The sequence below is a fragment of the Penicillium cataractarum genome (assembly GCF_028827025.1).
Source record: "Penicillium cataractarum strain IBT 29864 chromosome Unknown utg000008l, whole genome shotgun sequence".
NCBI lineage: Eukaryota > Fungi > Ascomycota > Eurotiomycetes > Eurotiales > Aspergillaceae > Penicillium > Penicillium cataractarum.
In genome coordinates this window covers 1,164,168-1,183,183 of record NW_026622744.1, presented here as the reverse complement: position 1 = coordinate 1,183,183, position 19,016 = coordinate 1,164,168, and the positions used below count along the sequence as shown (strand labels likewise).

Here is a 19,016-nt window from a genome sequence, read left to right as displayed (position 1 = left end):
ATAGTATCATAGAACTCCCAAAATATGCACTTACCTAGCAAGAGTCAACTCAATTGCCTCTGTATCCCCGTTCGTCCTCGAGCCCGTCTGAGATACTGCAAGCTGGCTAGATCCAAGTCCGCCGTATACTCGGAGCCAAGGGCGGACCCTCCGATTGTATGGGAATTACCGTATTCTGAAAGGCAGCCAAAAGCACTGAAAGGACAGAAGACAATCGCTCATTGGCTGTCTGCCTTGCCTGCCCAAGGCAGCAGGCTGAGTCACCTCCGCAGGTCACCTGACGGCTGCCTATCCGCTCTTCAATCAATCACGTGACCCGTGCGTCACTTTTTTTGGGCTTCACGATTCACTTCGCGACTGCCTTGACAAAGCCAGAGGCACCCTGCGCTGCCTGGATCGACAGATTTACCTATTAATACTCCTCTCCTCGTCCCTGCGATCCCTCCTTTCCTCCTGTCACCCTTCTCCCTACAACAACTCCTCCGAATTTCCCTGCATGCAAATCGACTCTTTCTTCTTGATCTGAGGCGCGCAACGCGCAGTCCCCTCAACGAAACGGCCTGAAAGGCCAAGCCTCCTCCTTTCTTTATTCCTCTCTTCCCACACCTACATCTCTCACCTTACCTCAATCCTCTCTCCGTCTCCTAAGCAACATGAAGACCATGAAGTCCCGCCGCTCGGGTGGTGACCGCGGGGGCATTCGCAAGCGGGGCCCAACTCGCACCGATCGAGATGGTGACATGGACATGGATGGACCCGGTGCCCGTGGAGGCAAGAGAGGCCGCGGTGGTCCTAGTCGTCCGACTGGATCTGGTTCCGGCTCCGGCGCTGGCGCTGGTCGTCCCGCTCGTTCTGGCGGTGATCGGCCCCAAGCACGCGACAAGACTCTGGACGCCATTCAGAGGGCAATCACAAATACCCGGGACCAGGCCAATATCCGACAGGGAAAGAACAATGCTGCAAGCAACCTGGAGTCATTCAGCGTTCGTGGCTGGAAGACCAGCAAGGTCTCATCCCATCGTGACGGCGGCGTCGAAAACCTTATCGCATTTCTCGAGAGACGAATGAACGCCCATAGCAAATCAGGACCCCGCGCTAGAGTTACAAAGGTATGTTCAACATCTGAAGGCGCGATCACCAATCGCCAATCTCGACATTCACCCGGTTTCGACGTGTCTTGTGTTTTTTTCTCCAACGATGGCAGAACGGCGGCCGACATTCCTTGGGCCTCGCCGGTCTTTCTTGTTCTTCAAATGATTACGCTTCCCAAGGTCTTTCATGCCTTGCTAACTTTCGATAATAGTCGCGTGTCGAAGGCGACTCTCTCGTGGTGTCTGTTCGCCCCGAATTGGCGGACAGGATGCTCCGGCTCAATGAAAGTCTTTTCGCAGGAATCCACCTCGTCGTGGAGCCCTATGACGCCTCTTCGAGCGCCGCTCTTGATCGCGAATTGGGTACCACCTCCGGCACTTCCCCTTCGACCGCGGATACCAAGTCCAAGATGACGATGATCCTGTCCAAGCGTTACTATCCGGATACCAAACTTCTCGACCTCTCGAAACTCTCCTCCGATCCAGACCTGGTAGCTATGGGCATCTTCAACCAGACTTCGACTGAGTCCAAGTTCTTCCCTGCCCTGATGAAGGTCTGGGAGATGGGATTCACCAACACAGCCCAGCGACGAGAGGCCGTGGAGAGTGTCAGTCTCGCTCACAACCAACTCACTGCTGTCACTGCCGTGACCACTCTCTCCCAAACCTTCCCGGATATCAAGAACCTGGACCTTTCCCACAACAACCTCAAGGACTACCGCTCGATGAGCGCATGGCGCTGGAAGTTCCGCAACCTCGAGTTCCTGGATCTGACAGAGAACCCTTTCAGTGCTGAGCCCAATTTCAAAGAAACCCTGATGAAGTGGTTCCCGAAGTTGCAAACGTTGAACAACGTTATTGTTCGCACTGCCGAGGAGATCGCAGCTCAGAAGAAGACCCCCATTCCCGTTCAAGCACCACACTTCCAGGATGATGGCCAGATTGCGGAGAACTTCATCCGTGCCTTCTTCACCCGCTACGACACCAACCGTGACGAACTCGTTAAGAGCGTCTACGACCATCAATCCGAATTCACCATCAACGTCAACACCTCGGCACCCAAGGCCCAGCAGACCGAATCGGCAGGCTGGGACCCGTACATCAAAAAGAGCCGCAACCTCCTCAAAATCAACCACCTTCCTGCTCGCATGTCGCGTGTCTACAAGGGTGCGGAGAAGGTCCTTGAACTCTGGAAGAGTCTCCCGGAAACTCGTCACCCTGATATGACCGCCCACCCAGAGGAGTATCTGATCGAATGCCACCCCGTCCCCGGGCTTCCCGATCCTACTGGACAGAGCCCTACTGGTGTGGGTGGTCTGATGATCATGGTTCACGGAAAGTTCGAGGAGAGTGTTGGAGGCAAGGTCGAGACCCGCAGCTTCGATCGGACCTTTGTCATTGGCCCCGGTGGTGGAATGGGCGGTATTCGCGTCATTAACGACATCTTGTGCCTTCGGGCCTACGGTGGCCATGAGGCCTGGAGCCCGGAGAACCAGGCCATTCCTTACGCAGTTGCCCCCGCCGCCACTGCCGCTGCTGCCGCTGCTGCCCCCGTGGCTGTCCCTGCCGCCGTCCCTGCTCCTGTGCCCGCGCCCCTCGCCCAGCCCGGTATCCCCCATGGATACGGTGCCCCTGCTCCTGGAAAAACGGACGCCCAAGTCCAGCAGGAACAGTTGGTGGCCCAGATGAGCGCCAAGTCAGGCATGACCCTCCAGTTCTCGGAGATGGCTCTTTCCGGCAATGGCTGGAATTTGGATGCTGCGTGGAAGAACTTTGAGGAGCTCAAGGTATGCATACTTGAAATGATACACAAAGACTATGAAGATATGAAGACTAACTCATTTATACTCAGGCTTCGGGGACTCTTCCCGCCACCGCTTTCCTCTCTCCCGCCTAAGCGGTCTCTCTCACCCGATCACCCCCTCGGGTTTCTATTTCGCTTCTATTCTGTGATAGAATAGATTGACAAGTGACTACGGTCAAATCTCTATGTCACCGGGGATTTTGTAAGCTACAAGGAATGATGGCAGTACTGGTGGCTTTTTGTTTTTGCATTGCTCAGGCGAATGGGCAAAGTTTCACGAACATGTACTCTAGGATCTTAACATATGCCACATGTGATCAATGACTATGAGAAATATCAATCTCAAATCCATATTTCTAAGACTGTAGATGTAAAGAACATCAGTTGCTCCTCAATAAACCTGGGGGTTATAATGTAGGAAATGGGCTTGTTGTGATAGTTGATATACTTCCCCAGCCGCAGTCTGTTTGGGGTTGCGTAAGATGCCAAGCTGCCCCCCGGGCCACCTGGCCCGCGAAGACATGCGACCCGCGCTAAACATCTCCAATTCCCAATCGTCTCGGTCCTCCCACAGTTCACATTGGCCTGACACCAGAATTGTCTCCCGGGCATGAACAGGATGAGTTTTCCTTGAAGTGCTAATGGGATGACTGCGATTACTGTCCCGAGTACCGGCCACATGCCGCCAAATGAGGAGTCCTCTCAGGACGCCTTGGATGCAGGTACGGTCTTAACACTCAGTGCTATGCGCATGGAAATCACTAACTTGGTATGGTACAATAGTGGACTATGATCCGGTCGAACATTTGAATGCCATCTTCTCCCATCCCTCCACCCTCTCCTCCGTCTCCCAGGTCACGGGCACTCTCCACGCCTACGAAGATGAATTGGACGACAATATCAGCGCCCTGGTCGAAGAGCAGGTCACCTCCAATGCGGGCAGTGTGGAACGAATCCAAACGGCCAAGGCCGACCTGTCGGAGTTGTTCAAGAAGATCGACGATGTCCGGGAGCGCGCGATGAAGACGGAACAAGCTATCACGGATATGACGGCCGACATCAAGCAATTGGACAACGCGAAAAAGAACCTCACTCTCTCCATGACGGCCCTCAAGCGGCTCCAGATGCTCACCACTGCCTATGACCAGCTTCAGTCACTGAGTCGGACGCGACAATACCGAGACTGCGCGCAGCTTCTCCAGGCGGTGATCCAATTGATGGCTCATTTCAAGTCATACCGATCGATCGATCAAATTGCTATCCTGAGCCGGAATGTGGCAGATATACAACGGGATCTTCTAGAACAAGTCTGTGAGGACTTCGAAATTGCCTTTGCCAAGGGCGAGGTTGCTCAGAAGCGCGGGGTTCTCTCGGAGGCATGTCTTGTCGTGGATGCGCTAGGCGAGCACGCTCGATCCCGACTTGTGACTTGGTACTGCAACACCCAGCTTCGAGAATACCGCCAGGTCTTCCGCAACAATGAAGAAGCCGGGTCATTGGACAATATTTCCCGCAGATACTCCTGGTTTAAGCGCATCCTGAAGATCTACGACGAGGAGAACGCGGCCATCTTCCCGGTTGCTTGGAGGGTGAATGAAATTCTGGCTAATGTCTTTTGTGAGGGTACTCGTGATGATTTCAAGGGCATTTTGTCCCGGTCAGTGCGAAGTGGACAGGCGATTGACGTCAATCTACTGCTTTCGTGTCTGCAAGAGACACTGGAGTTCGAACATTCGCTTGAAAGTCGGTTCGCGCCTTCGCGCCCGTCTACGGACACGTTCACTTCCTCAAATGAAAACCCCGTCTTCAGCCAGTCTATCTCCGAGGCTTTCGAGCCTTATTTGAGTGTGTGGGTGGATGCACAGGACAAGCAGCTCGCCGCGCTGTTGCCCAAGTACCGTCAACAACCATTGCGACCCCCTGACGAGGAGTTCAATTCGCATATAGTGATCTCTTCCTCGACTGAACTGTTCGCATTCTACCGCCAGTCTCTACAGCAGTGCGCCAAGCTTTCGACTGGGGGAAGTTTGGCCAAGCTGGCCAAGGTATTTGCAAAATACTTGGACCAGTACGCACAACAGGTGCTTCTCAACTATATCAGCGAACGACCTAGTGCTCACACACCCTCAAAGGTGCCAACCATTGAGGATTTGGTTTCCGTTCTTAACACTGCCGATTACTGCTACACTACGTGCACTCAGCTGGAAGAGAAGATCAAGGGTCGGTTGGATGAGTCTCTCAAGCAATCCGTGGACCTCCAGAGCCAGGCAGATTCATTCATGGGCATTGCTTCTGCCGCTGTGCGAGGCCTTGTCCGGCAAGTCGAGGTCGAACTGGAACCGAGTTGGCGAGAAATGCGCAACACACCCTGGAGCAAAATTGAGGCTGTCAGTGACCAAAGCTCGTATGTGAGCGAGCTACTATCGCGCACTAAAGGGAAAGCCTCGGAGATCTTGCAATTGCTGCATAAGCAACAGTATGCTCGGGCCTTCTCCGATCACCTGGTCGAATTGATGTCAAGTTTGTTCATCAGCAATGTCTTCCAGTGCAGGCCTGTGTCGGAGACAGGCGCTGAACAAGTATGCTCTATCTACCATTGCTATTTACTCGCCGGCTTTCCGAAGCTAACTTCTCTATCTAGATGCTTCTCGACTCATATACGCTCAAGAGCGGGCTTTCATCTCTCCTACCTGCCCCCGCCCCAGCTGGATTCGTAAAGCGCGTCAACGCCAGCTTCTTTAAGATCGAAACTCTCCTCAAAACACTACAAGTCCGACCATCGCCTCCCGAGGCCTTGGTGCAAGCATACCTCATCCATATCGCGGACCGTAACAACAACAATTTCCGCAAGATTCTCGACCTCAAGGGGATTCGTAGCCGGCAGGAACAGAATCATCTCGTCGAGCTCTTCCAGCTACACCGTCAATCTGACCGCTACGCATCAAATCTCCAACCAAGCAATCCAATTCTCAACGCTCTCCAAGCACCGGCTGCTACCACCACGGGATCGGTCTCGCAAGGACTGGGACTTAGCGGTGCTGGATCGATGCCTTCACGGTTTGATGCCTCCATGCTGGGCTCTGCCATCATGTCCGCCGCCAAGGACGGTGTCGATCGTTTCGGAAACCCTAGTCTCAGCGCACTTGGTGCTTCCGGTGTTCCTGGCATCACAGGCACGCCCCCGTCTGTCTCTGGGTTCTCGGGTCCATCAGGCACGCCTTCTCCTGCGCCGACTTCATCTGCCCAACAGATTGGCCATGCGCATACCCCCTCGGAATCGACTGCTGCTGCCAATCTCAATGAGAATTTGAAGAATATTGGGAAGTTCTTCCGTCGTGATCTGGGTGGCTTTGGGGGTCGGTTTGGACGTGGCGCTGATGATGCTGCGTAAGCCTGGTGATGGGTTGTGTGTGTACTAAGATACCTTCTTGTTTCTTCATTCTCGGTTGGGGATGTGGATTGTTAATTATATTCTTGTGATTAAGCATTGATACCACGAATAGAATCTGTGGATTTGCTGGCTCGTCTTAGAGTTGTGTATAGATACTACGTCGATGTTTTACAAGCTAGCTGACGAGATGGAATGTTTAGTTTGGGAGCGAGTGCATGGACATGAGACATTTCATTTAATATCATAAACATAACCTCTAGACACAGCAGACGTTCAACCTTGCCCAATTCCACCATTCCGAACGCCAAAGTGCTCTACGTTAGCTACGGTCAATACCAGAAGCGCTACGAGAGTACCATGACTCATGAGAGGGAAAACCTGTTAAGCTGAGAAATAGTTAGCAATTGCTTCTCAAGATCATATGCAAGTAAATGATGTAAAGCAAGAGCAAAACAAGGCAAGGCGTCAGCAAAAAATTAGAGTGTTGTTGTTGCGTTTTTAATCGTCAGCGCGGTCTCACGGGAGACGCATGCTCGGGGTTAAAAATGTTTAATCATCCGCCGGATTTGAATGCAGGTTGTAACCGAGTGGGTTGAGGAAAACAAGATAGACAAAAAGAAAAACTGTGGAACTCACCATTGAAGCCGAGCAGGTAATCTGGAGCGTGATTTCTACGATCCAGAAAACATGTCAAAATGACGAACCAAGAAAGTTTCGTTGCCAAGTCATAGTCGTTTTTTTGTCATTCCCTATCCCTTTTCAGAGCTAGGTCAAATAAAAGTATCTAGTACATGGCTGACTTAACACATCAGTTAAGATGCGCTTAGTCGAAGAGACCGAAGCCCATGTCGTCGTCGGACTCCTCCTCCTCCTCAGCGGGAGCGGCGGCGGCGGGAGCATCACCACCGGAGGGAGCGGCGGCAGCGGCAGCGGGGGCAGCGGCGGCGTAGGCATCGGGGTTAGCAATGCGGTCCTTGAGGGCCTCAATCTCGGGCCAGCTGATCTCAGTCTCAACAGCAACGGCAAGAACCTTCTTGTAGGTGTTGATGAGGGAGTGGATGGCAGCGGGGAGAGTGGGGATGTTGGTAGCCAGAGACAGAGCAGTGATGGTGGCAATAGCCTGGCTGAAAGCCTTGAGGAGCTGCTCATCGTCGATGTCGAGGACATCGGCGCTGAAGCACTGACCCTGGTCGTACACCTGGGCAATGGTCATACCGTAGGTGAAGGGAGAGATGTTCAGCAGGTTGAGCAGGGCAGCCTCGGAGGCACCGACCTTGTTACCGGCCTCAATGAGCTTGAGGTCAGAGACAATTTCGATGGTACCACGAGCAATCTTGGTGGGGACACCGAGAGCCTGGAAGAACGAGGTCTTACCGGGCTCCATACCGGTGTTACCAGCAGGAACGTAGACATCATCGGGAGCGATGGCACCGGCACGGGCGGGAGCGGCGACACGGTTAGCCAAGATCTTGGACTTGACATCCTTCATGTCGCTGTTGGTGAAGATGAAACCAACGTTGCCTGTACAAGAAAAAAGCACACGATGTTAGTTAATGGTTATCTGGTTGGCAAAGCAAAATGACGGCGGAACTCACCCTTGATGTGAGGCATCAGAGAGGCGAACTCAGGGTTCTCAGTGACGAAACCCTTAAGAGCACGGCGGACCATGGTGTTCTTGCCCATGAGGACGGTAGCCTGGCCACGCAGAGTCATACGGATCTCGTGCATCTGCTGAGAGCTGACATTGTCGACACCGACGATGAAGACAGTGCGGTACTCATCGAGCAGGGCCTTCAGCTTATCGAAGTAAGCGGCCTTGGTTGCGGACTTGCCCCCCATTTCTTCTTATTTGACCTGAAGATAGGTTGTTTAAGGACAAGGGTGATGGATTGTTGGTGGTTGGAGAAAGGAAGGAGGCGGCGCGGTTGCGGGTTTTGTGGACTTTTTTTTGGTGCGGCTTCGGCTAGTGTGCGTCACGTGATATGTGGCCGCAGAGCTGTCGCTTGAGAAGTTGAAGGACGATAGAAGACGGCAGAGAGATATTGAGGATCTTGGGATCGACTTCAATTCCTGATCTAAATTCTTGATCACGTTCGATTTGGGTGGATTTTCCATTTCGCCAATTGTTTCAATTGACTTCGGACCATCTCCCTCAAAATCTCACCACGGCCTTCCGTGCCGATCAAATTTTATCAAAGTTCTATCAAGCCGGCATTCACTATGGCCAGCTTTCAGCACCCCTTTCAGAGCTTGAAACTTGTCAAGCGCCATTCGCAGGGCCTTCCTAATGTCTTGGTGGCCTCCGCGGGCTCATATATCTACTCCTATGGAGCCGAGAGCGGGCAGCGTCTGGCTGTATGGCCCCAGCAGGTAGAGACCAGCCGCGGATCTACTTCGGCTCCAACATCAACATCGGATGATCAGGCTCCGCCCGAGAAGAGGATCAGGCTCTCGTCGCCTGAGAATGATTCTGAGCAAAAGCCTGCCGCGACAACGGACGGTTCCACCGCCTGGACCAATATTCCCATAGTATTGGTAACCTCTGACGGCAAGCATGTAGTAGCCTTGACTGCCGAGGACAAATGCATCCGAGTGTTCAGCTTGACCGAAGATGGACATTTCAAGGAGCTCAGCTCTCGGTAAGTCTTTACTGCACTATCCCGATCTTATAGCAGTTACTAAATCGAAATGAAGGAATATGGCCAAGAAGCCATGCGCATTGGATTTGACTCCCGACGGCCAGACCATCCTGTGTGCTGACAAATTTGGCGATGTCTACTCTCTACCTCTGATTCCCGGGGAGTACGTGAAGCCGAAGATCCAAGCTAAAAAGCCCAAGCCGGTTGCGACCACGCTCACTGTGCATTCGAAGCGTAACCTTCGTTCTTTGGAGCAACAGCACATGCATGCCGAGCGGGCTGAAAAGGCCGCTAGGGCTCAAGAGGAGGGCGAGGAGAAGACCGCCCTCAACTTTGAGCACCAGCTTATCCTTGGTCACGTCTCGATGCTGACTGATGTCATCGCTGTGTCTCTGCCAGGCGCAGTGGGAAGCCGCCCAAGGAACTACATCCTGACTGCGGATCGCGATGAACACATTCGTGTATCCCGTGGTATTCCTCAGGCCCATGTCATTGAGCAACAATGCTTGGGTCACACTTCCCTTATTAGCAAGATCTGCATTCCTTCGTGGGCACCTAGTGTCCTGATCTCTGGTGGCGGCGATGGCCAGCTACTTGTGTGGAACTGGAGTGAAGGCCAACTCCACCAAAAGATGCCATTGGGTGATTCGATCCAGGATGCCATCGTGAGTGGGATCTGGGATGTCTCTTTTGACCAGCCTGCTGGCACTGCTGGATCTATTAACTTAATTTTGGTTGGCCTGGAAGGGTATGTATCAACTCTTGATTGGATGAAAGGACTCCTGCTGATAGGTGAAATAGCACCCCTCAACTCCTCTGCTACACCCTTGAGAGCGACAACACACTCAAGTCTCAAGGTGTTGTTCAGCTATCTGGAAATGTACTCGACATTGCCTGCATTGATTCCCAAGGCTCTGTTGTCATCTCGCTGGATACCATTCGAGAGTCTGGCTCTACGGATATGTGGAAGGAGAACGCAGTGTCTCCCCAAACTCTCACTGAGTGTCTCCAGTTCAGCATTGCCGATGGAGGCCTGAAGTGGACTGTGGGTGATGACACGAGGACGGCCTCTATCAATGCAGGTGGCACCTCTAGTCTTCCTGTCACGCTGGACGCCAAACAAAAGAAAACAATTAACGACACCTTGTACAACCTGGGCAATCTCCGGAAGAGAACCTTTGATGACTAAATGGTGCAGACTCCGGCATACTATGTACATAATAATCAAGTGCCAATTTCTTCCGTCTCTAGGTCATATTCAACATTAAATGGTTCTTTCAACCCCCAAACGCTTAACCAACAGTCTATGTAAGCTATATATGTTGTGGCCCTTTTTCACTGTTTCTATTTTACTTGATTGACTTAGCCTTTCTGTAATACAATACTTTGAATATATAATCGGAGTTTCTCGCAACATCTTTTGGCAATTTTTCCGTCTGGGAATCTTGAAGTAGTCCTCTTATTGCCGAGCTAGGCTCTATACCCACCAAGACTTATTCAACTTCAGTAAGAAGATATGATTAGGATAAGTCACACCCAAAACTTAGACAAGTAATAATATCTTCGCAGGCAATTATCTTTATTGTAAACTGGATGCTGCCTTTTCGGCTGCACATGATGTTCGCCACAATTTCAGACACTACTATTCCAATATTTTCATAGCCATTCCTATAGCTACTTTCCCACCCAAAAGTACTATCTAGCTTTGGATATGCTAAAAAACATTCTAAATCAAAATGAATTCTGCAAATTCATAACTTCCTAGTATTCTATTCACTTGTAAACCCGTACACATCGCCAACACATCCAGTCAACCCGTTTGGTTACGGTACTCTCAGTCGCATCCTGTAAATCTCTCAGCACTACAGGGAACTCAATTGACCTTTAATTATCATCGAACAAGTCACTTTGGCCGAGTGGTTAAGGCGCGCCCCTGCTATTCAAGCATCTTCACGGATGTACGGATGTTAAGGGCGTTCATTCGTGAGCGTAGGTTCGAATCCTGCAGGTGACGAGAACTTGGATCCTCAGATCCATATCTTTTTTAGACGCAATTTTTTGGTCCCCCGCCTCGCTCGCTACAGTTACTCGAGTCTGGTTAACTTGTAGGGTACTTGGATGTCTATTGGGTACATAGTTCACGTGTCTTGGGAGGGAATGTGGTAAATCTACAATTGACTTAATTACACTTCCTACAATTGATCCGCCTCGATCCACCATAGCTGGTTTGGCCATACTCTACATGCAGACGCGATAGCTAGATCATGTATGACTATTCCTTTCCTTTGCATGAAACTAGCATAGAACCATCGGGATTCGTGGTAATACTGTGCGGCGTCGGTAGGTTGTGGGTTGGGGTGATAGAGACCTAGCATTGTATAACTAGCGTGAAAGTATGACATGCTTGCAATAAACACTCGATGGATACAATTGAGACTATCAATGGCTCCCAGTATGACTAGAAATGAACGATTCATTCCTTGGGCCCGTTATTTGGACTTGTTGAGGATGTCTCTGTAGCTGGTGTTAAAATTCTGGACATGTAGATGCGCCCTTGGCAACTCATGGTAATCTCTCCTCGACTGAACTTCAACATGAATTTGTTCTTGTGATTCGACCCCCGATCGGAAAGATACATGTAGCCCTACTTGGGAAGATGGTTCAAAAGACCCTCGAGAAGATCTTTCGAAGTAAAGGATATTTACGTGTATCTAGATAAGCCTAAACCCCTCCTTACCCTCTTGGTTTACTGCTGCACGTATATATAGAGTGCCCGTGTTCCGATTAGGGCCACTTTACTATGCAAGGAATGGGCTGAACTTCAATCTAGATTGTTAGTAAACAGGGCATTGATATCGAATCAACAAGAATCCCCCGTATCTTTCCTCTAAAAGCCTTGGAGGCCGTCTCAAGGTTCCTTCGCGGGCATGCATCTGATCCCGTGGACGATGTCTCGATATCGCATATTTATCGGGCTGTACACAACAGTGTTCAAAAAATAGAATGCGAGCCCTAACAGGTTGATTCTCACTACCATGAGTCAATAAGAATTACTCTGTAACTATAAGAAAAAAAAGCCCGTGAACGGCCATTGAAGCAGCTCGATATCAACAAGCAGGGGAAACTAGCAGTGTTTAGATGAAAACCCTTGGTTTGGTCACAAGTGTAGATATACAAAATTGTAACCTGAAATCGTGCATCATAGGAGACAAATCAAGTATCCATATCCCAGAATGAGAATCATTGGCTGTTTCCTACTACTATCCGGTTGGTGAGGACCCTAGGGGAGTTTATGCCATCATCTCCCAGTTAAAGCGGGGACCTCGAGGACAGCCTACGGTGGTATATTCCTTTAAAAGCTTCACAGTGGGATCCCTACAGAAACTAGGTATCCCCCAGCGAAACCTGCACGCAGATTGTCAGCATACATAGTGATGCCCGAAGTCCAGGCACAGACATCGAGCTACCAAAACACATTTACGAAAACCGATCTACGAAGCCGAAACCACGAATCATGCTGTGAATAATGCATTAAACAAAACACAACGCAATGTCTATTCCGAGTCGTCATCAGTGCATGCTAGGAAAGAAAAAAAGAAGAAAAGCACGATCAAGAAGAAGAAACATTCCAGGTCACCCCTCAATAATGCCCGTCCAGAGTCGACCATGGGACGCCGACAACGCAAAGACCGCTCAATTCTCATGTTCCGACACAGATATTTTGGCCTGCAATCGTGGTCATATCTAAGCTAGCGTGTCACCATCACTGGCCGTGGGCCAAGACCGTGTCGTCTGCTCCGTATCCTCCCGCCGACATTCGAAGAAAGGTTAATCCGAAGATAGACAAAGGAAAAACACACCAACAGAGAAGACGAATGTTAGATCACGGCCTGGTGCGAGGAATAACGAGATTACGAAGTAGGTTGAAAAGAGGCAATAAAGAACGGTGCGAAGCAAAAAGGCCATCGGTCTTCAAGTCTCGTCACAGCGAACGCCATCGCAAAGCAGAAAAGAGGAATTGGCGTGGTGGATTGCATTGTCCCATCCACCTCATGATGGGATACGAAAGAAAAGAAAAAAAAAGAAATCACGGCTCCGGACACATCTCTATCTCACCAGTTCCTAGGATGGAGAAGGACGGCCGGTGCCCCTTCACATGGTATCATAAGCGAAGTTTCGTCAAGTCGGCCTAAACATTTGACCTTTTGATTTTCAGCTTCCCCGACTCATTCACACGGCGTGAGTGCGTTGGGTCCCCGCGTTTACTGCGAGGCGCACTGCACGCGCTCGGCACCGGGAGGAACGTCATCATCGTCCTCATCCATGGCGGAGCCGGCGGCACCGTGGGCGCGTGCCTGAGAGTTCTCGTTGGCATCAATATCCTCGAGCTCAAAGTCCTCGACCATCGCATCCGCTGGGGGCTGGTTCTGCTGCGAGCGAGGGGGCAGAACCTGCTCGAGCAGCTCGAGGTTCTGCAGCTGGTCCTTCTCGGGGAACTTGACGTCGAACTTGATGTAAAGGTTGCCGAAGTCGTGGTGGCGGAAGGAGGGCATACCCTGACCGGGGATGACCTTGATGGCATCTAATCACGGAAGTCAATTAGTACGAGTTCAATAGAGGCACCGGCCGATTATAGCCGATTGGAAATGAGGAGTCTAGGGATCGAGAAAGGTAAAGTGAAAACCTACCAGGAACGATAACCTCGCCAGGGGCGATGTTTACGGTCAACCACCGGTCGTCGAGGTGCTCAATGTGAATGCTGCCGCCGGCAAGAGCGGTCAGAAGATCGATCTCGGCTTGATAGAAGAGGTCGTCGTTCTTGCGCTGGAAGCGAGCGTGGGGCTTCTGCTCAATCTCAAAGACAACATCGCCAGGCATGACACCGGGCATCTGGTCACCCTCGCCGCGGAACTCGATCTTGTGGCCGTCGCGCACACCCTTATCGACGTGGACGTGCAGCACCTTGCGCTCGACAACGGTCTTCTTGCCGTTACACTTCTTGCAGCGGTCCTTCTCCCGGATGATCTCACCCTCACCATTGCAGTCAGGGCAGACAGTCTGGAAGCGCTGGATCATGGGACCCATCTGGCGCATCATGGTCTTCATACCGCTACCGTTGCAGCCAGTGCACTCCTTGACGGCACCATCCTTGCCACCGCGGCCCTCACAGCCGGAACAGATGACGGACTTCTGCAGAGCCAACTTGGAGACCTTACCACGGTAGATATCCTCCAAGTTAACCTTGTGCACGTGGTGAATGGTGCGAGCCTTCTTGGGGCCGGTGTCGCGCATGCCACCGCCGAACATTCCGCCGAAAGCACCGCCGCCGCCGAAGAACTGAGAGAACAGGTCCTCGGCGTTCATACCACCACCGGCACCGCCGCCTTCCAGGCCCTCCTCACCATATTGGTCGTAGATTTGACGCTTCTGGGGGTCAGAAAGAATCTCGTAGGCGTGCGACAGCTCCTTGAACTTCTCCGCGGCATCGGGGTTGTTCTTGTTCTTGTCTATATGGGAGAAAAGGCATTCCGTGTCAGCCGGGATGATTCTAGGCGATGAAGTTGTGTGTATATGGGAGGGGTTAAGTCCGCCAGGGCGTTCACGTACCAGGGTGGAACTTCAGGGCACCCTTCTTGTAGGCGCTCTTCAGCTGGGCTTCAGTAGCCGCGGGATCAACCTAAAGTGAGAGAAGAAAAAAGCGGTCGGTCAGATTCCATGCACATCTTAAGTAAAGTGACAGATGTTTGAACGTACCCCCAGGCACTCGTAGTACTTGGTGTCTTTGACCATGATGTCGGGCTCAGGCGAAAGAATGTGGAGGAGGGGAAGAGATGAGGGTAGGAATCAAGAGGAGAGGCAGGGAAGTCGAGGAGAAACAGGGATCGCTGGCACCTCAGAGCGACAGAAGAAGAAAAAGCGACACCCGGGAAATCAAAGAAACCAGGAATGAAAGGAGGGGGAGGGGGAGATAAAAGGAAGACGAATCTCTCTTTTGGATAAGAGAATCGAGAATGGAGAATAATAGGGAGCCCGATGGCTGAGTAACTTTTTTTCAGGTACTGTACGGGGCGTGTAATCCGACCACCAAATAAATTACCAGGGCCAATTTCAGTGACAAAAGGGACCGAATACAGTACTGTATGCGTTCAAAAAAGAAATCCACAGTATTAATGTCTGTATTACTGTCTTTCAATCTCTACTGTTCTAGACTAGAACCATAGGCCTTTTTCTACATTTCTATCACAATGCCCTCCTCGGCTGCCTGCTTTCTGGCGGCTTCTTTCCACGCTGCCCTGTGAAAGCTGATTTGGCCCGAGCGCCGGTTCGACGGGATTCTGCGGACTTCGATGGCTTTCGCTAGAATTCGCCGCGCTTCCATGGTCTACCTGGTAATCCAATTTCGTATTGTAATGTAATGTATTCAATGAGTAATCAAGGCAATGGAGAATTATTAGTTAACTAACGGATGAAAGATCACCGAGGAAGAGGCAAATCCTAGGAATGTTATACTTAGAGACTCCTGCTGACTCCATAAGGCTACGGAAAATCGGGAGTTAATGAGGCTTACTCATATCCAATGATAGTGGCGACTGGTGCAGGATCTGATATAGTTCCAAGGTTCTTTCATTGAGGGGGGCGAATGTTCATTCTGGTATGAGGGATACCGTGAAATAATACAGAAGTTGATCCGACGAAAAGGCTATTTCAAATCATACGCCGTTCATTTGTCTACTATACAGTATGTGATCAACACAGGTGGTATTCATGATTATATATGTTATGTCATTTATTGGTTACTATAGATAATGTATGGAGTATTCCAATACTATTGTACTTCACTACTACTTCTATGCATATGTACTGTGGCTGAAGAACTACAATATAACCGCCACACTTTATCAGCCATATCCCTTATCGATAAGCCGAGGGGAAAAAGTTCTTCAAGCTCCACTTCGACTCTCGCGTCAAATCGTCATCGGTCCTCTCCGAAATTATTTAGGTGGAACTGTTGGTTACTAGATAAGCCCGTACATTCATACTTCTCCCCCGCTCCCTCGGCTTTTCCCCCTTCCATATTTCCCCACACACAAACCCAATTGCTATCAATTGCTATATCATCACTATGGAGCAGGACCCAGGTTTCATCGCGGCTGTTGAAGAGGCAAAGCAAGGCGCCGCCGAGGGCGGCGTCCCCATTGGCGCCTGCTTGGTCTCTAAGGATGGCAAGATTTTGGGTCGAGGACACAACATGCGCGTGCAAAAGGGTAGCCCCGTCCTGCATGTTAGTATAACCTTAACGAATTGATATCTTCCGTAGAGACACTGCGGAGCTTGAGCACCACGCGGAACACATTGAGCTAACAGTATGGTTTAGGCCGAGATGTCTGCTCTGGAGAACTCTGGCCGTCTCCCCGCCTCGGCGTACGAGGGTGCCACCATGTACACGACCCTCTCCCCTTGCGACATGTGCACGGGTGCGTGCATTCTATACAAGATCAAGCGGGTGGTCATTGGCGAAAACCAGAGCTTCATGGGCGGAGAGGAATACCTGCTCAACCGCGGCAAGGAAGTCGTCGTAGTGGACAACCAAGAGTGCAAGGATTTGATGGCCAAGTTTATGAAGGAAAAGCCGGAGCTATGGTAAGTTCATGTCGTTTCTTGTTTACTGTTCGGTGGGAGAGAAGTGAACCATTTAGCAGCTTTGCTAAACGAAGTGTGTACCGCATAGGAACGAGGACATTGCCGTCTAAGTATCATAGAAGTTGATTTAAATATTCCGAGCCAGTGCGATCTGGGGGTCTCCAACAATGGACCACGTCAATTCATATTCATATTCCATAATTTGGCAGAGGGGTGTTCTAGTGTGTCGTGAAACTTTTCTAGGCTTCTCGCCTAGGAGTAAGGGCTAAGAACCCCCGAAATAATTAAACGAGAAGGTGGACGATCTATTTCGTCAGACGGTGAACTTCCTCAAAGAAAAACTTGAGGTGCTCCGGGTCAACGAAGGGGGTGACGCCTGTTAAGAAATTTAGTACTACATCGCCTGGCTTATTAGAATACTGTCACACGTACCGTGTCCGAGGTTACAAATCCAACCCTGCTTGCCCTTCTGGAATCCCTCAACCATCTTCTCCACGGTAGCAGTGATAGCGGGACGGCCACCGTAGAGCATACCAGGATCAGCATTGCCCTGAATGACCGCTCGGCCGTTGGCGACACGGAAGGCCTCGGCGGGGTCGTGCAGCCAGTCCAGACCGACAACATTGTAACCAGACTGGCACAAGTCGTCCAGGGCGTACCACGCACCCTTGGCAAAGACAGTCATGGGAACGGGCTCCAGACCCATCTCCTTCAGTCGCTTCGGCAGGTTGGCCGAGATGTGACGCAGGTAAGGCAGAGAGAAAGAGGCAAACGAAGCTGGCGACAGCTCGCCAGCCCACGAGTCAAACACTTGCACCAGCTGTGCGCCAGCTGCAACCTGGAGTGCCAGGTATTCCACGCAGATCTCTGCGATCTTCTGCAGCAGTGCTTGCGACTCGGTGGGGTACTTGTAAACCCAAGTTTTAGACTGGACAAACATCTTGCTGCCACCACCCTCGACCATGTAGCACAGCAACGTCCATGGTGCGCCGCAGAATCCGATGAGCGGCACGCGGCCCTTCAGCTTGAAGCGAGTGAGCGAGATCGCCTTGTAGACATAGTCAAGCTCTGACTTCACGTCCACCTTCTTGGCCATCACCTTCTCGTACTGTCCATCCGTGGGTGACTTCAGAGGCTCGGGGAAATGCGGGCCTTTCTTGTCCAGCATTTCAACCACCATGCCCATGGCCTGCGGAATTACCAGAATATCCGAGAAGATGATAGCAGCGTCAATGAGACCCTCATAGCGGTCAATCGGTTGGATGGTCAGGGTCGAGGCGATTTCCGGCGAGCGGCAGCATTCGAAGAAATCCCGGCCTGCCTTTGCTTCATGGTACTCGGGGAGGTAGCGGCCGGCTAAAGACAAGGAAAGAATTGCGGGATAATTAGATCGTCTGGTTCAATTTCACGGGAATGGGAGCTTCGTAAAAGACTTGGAACGCGGGGATGAGCTCACCCTGTCGCATAACCCAGATTGGCGGACGCTCCACCTTCTCGCCTACGTTTGTCAGCGGTCATGTAGAAGAGAGGGAATTGAAGAGTATGATACCCCGAGCAGCCCTCAGCAGCAAATCGTTTCTCAGTGGCTCAAATTGTTCTTGCATGGTGGGTGTTTTATGATAGTGGGAGAGGAGGGGAGGGGACTGGAATTGTAACGCCGGGTAGCCGAGGATTTTGCGGGGAGCGCTTGGCCTGGATAAAGGTACCGTACTCGAACAGCAAAAACAACTGCCACTCTCCAAATAAAGGACTAGACTGAAATTAGGAGTGAAAGCAAAACCATGGATACCAGCATATTTGACTACATAAAATTCGAAAGTAAGGAATGGGCACGAGGTGTAAAAATGACATTCTTGGCTACCGAGACAAAAAAGAAAACCGACAAGGACGTGATTCGAACACGCGCGGCCGAAACCATCCGCTTAGCAGGCGAACCCCTTAACCGCTCGGGCACCTTGTCATTCTACGAAGAAATTATTCTAAAGGGTATTATTGCGACGGAGTGCTTTGCCGGATTTCATAGTTCGAGTAAGTGTTAATGCTACGTATAGCACTACACACTGAAGCTTGTTTCCCACTAGAGATGATTATTAGACTTCAAAGAGACCTAAAGGAATGGTCAAAAATCTTACGTTTCACCAGAAACCCAAAAACAACACGACAAGGACGTGATTCGAACACGCGCGGCCGAAGCCATCCGCTTAGCAGGCGAACCCCTTAACCGCTCGGGCACCTTGCCTTTATGATACAAGATTCCATTAGATGTGATTCAAACCAATCTTTCACTGCTAGAAAGAGAAATTTAAAAAAAAAATCGACAAGGACGTGATTCGAACACGCGCGACCGAAGCCATCCGCTTAGCAGGCGAACCCCTTAACCACTCGGGCACCTTGTCTTTTTGATACGTCATGCCGCAATCCATGATATACCAACCCAATCACATGTATCC

General features: G+C 50.9%; 8 protein-coding genes across 8 annotated transcripts; 5 read left to right on the top strand and 3 right to left on the bottom strand.

The window, feature by feature from the left end:
* Positions 1 to 653: 653 nt before the first annotated feature.
* On the top strand, positions 654 to 2,988 carry N7496_009550 (uncharacterized protein; the record flags this gene model as incomplete). The annotated part of the gene is made up of 3 exons (XM_056702464.1): positions 654 to 1,109; positions 1,304 to 2,878; positions 2,944 to 2,988. 3 exons carry the CDS (start codon positions 654 to 656, stop codon positions 2,986 to 2,988), a joined length of 2,076 nt encoding a protein of 691 aa, XP_056551464.1.
* A 553-nt stretch (positions 2,989 to 3,541) lies between these two features.
* Positions 3,542 to 6,286, top strand: N7496_009549 (putative GARP complex subunit Vps53; the record flags this gene model as incomplete). Its single annotated transcript, XM_056702463.1, has 3 exons — positions 3,542 to 3,617; positions 3,679 to 5,474; positions 5,537 to 6,286. The coding sequence occupies 3 exons, from the start codon at positions 3,542 to 3,544 to the stop codon at positions 6,284 to 6,286; spliced, it is 2,622 nt and encodes an 873-aa protein (XP_056551463.1).
* An 823-nt stretch (positions 6,287 to 7,109) lies between these two features.
* Positions 7,110 to 8,125, bottom strand: N7496_009548 (60S ribosomal protein uL10; the record flags this gene model as incomplete). Its single annotated transcript, XM_056702462.1, has 2 exons — positions 7,110 to 7,807; positions 7,882 to 8,125. 2 exons carry the CDS (start codon positions 8,123 to 8,125, stop codon positions 7,110 to 7,112), a joined length of 942 nt encoding a protein of 313 aa, XP_056551462.1.
* Positions 8,126 to 8,506: 381 nt separating this feature from the next.
* Positions 8,507 to 10,114, top strand: trm82 (putative tRNA methyltransferase; the record flags this gene model as incomplete). The annotated part of the gene is made up of 3 exons (XM_056702461.1): positions 8,507 to 8,925; positions 8,981 to 9,673; positions 9,727 to 10,114. The coding sequence occupies 3 exons, from the start codon at positions 8,507 to 8,509 to the stop codon at positions 10,112 to 10,114; spliced, it is 1,500 nt and encodes a 499-aa protein (XP_056551461.1).
* Positions 10,115 to 13,187: 3,073 nt separating this feature from the next.
* On the bottom strand, positions 13,188 to 14,762 carry N7496_009546 (type I HSP40 co-chaperone YDJ1; the record flags this gene model as incomplete). Its single annotated transcript, XM_056702460.1, has 4 exons — positions 14,680 to 14,762; positions 14,533 to 14,602; positions 13,614 to 14,432; positions 13,188 to 13,507 (listed from the first exon to the last, which is right to left on the bottom strand). Exons 1-4 carry the CDS (start codon positions 14,713 to 14,715, stop codon positions 13,188 to 13,190), a joined length of 1,245 nt encoding a protein of 414 aa, XP_056551460.1. The 5' UTR covers positions 14,716 to 14,762.
* Positions 14,763 to 16,048: 1,286 nt separating this feature from the next.
* N7496_009545 (cytosine deaminase) lies at positions 16,049 to 16,676 on the top strand (the record flags this gene model as incomplete). Its single annotated transcript, XM_056702459.1, has 3 exons — positions 16,049 to 16,207; positions 16,301 to 16,566; positions 16,655 to 16,676. The coding sequence occupies 3 exons, from the start codon at positions 16,049 to 16,051 to the stop codon at positions 16,674 to 16,676; spliced, it is 447 nt and encodes a 148-aa protein (XP_056551459.1).
* A 195-nt stretch (positions 16,677 to 16,871) lies between these two features.
* Positions 16,872 to 18,170, bottom strand: N7496_009544 (uroporphyrinogen decarboxylase HEM12; the record flags this gene model as incomplete). Its single annotated transcript, XM_056702458.1, has 4 exons — positions 16,872 to 16,942; positions 16,999 to 17,922; positions 18,023 to 18,064; positions 18,116 to 18,170. 4 exons carry the CDS (start codon positions 18,168 to 18,170, stop codon positions 16,872 to 16,874), a joined length of 1,092 nt encoding a protein of 363 aa, XP_056551458.1.
* Positions 18,171 to 18,410: 240 nt separating this feature from the next.
* Positions 18,411 to 18,812, top strand: N7496_009543 (uncharacterized protein; the record flags this gene model as incomplete). Its single annotated transcript, XM_056702457.1, has 2 exons — positions 18,411 to 18,594; positions 18,709 to 18,812. The coding sequence occupies 2 exons, from the start codon at positions 18,411 to 18,413 to the stop codon at positions 18,810 to 18,812; spliced, it is 288 nt and encodes a 95-aa protein (XP_056551457.1).
* Positions 18,813 to 19,016: the final 204 nt, after the last annotated feature.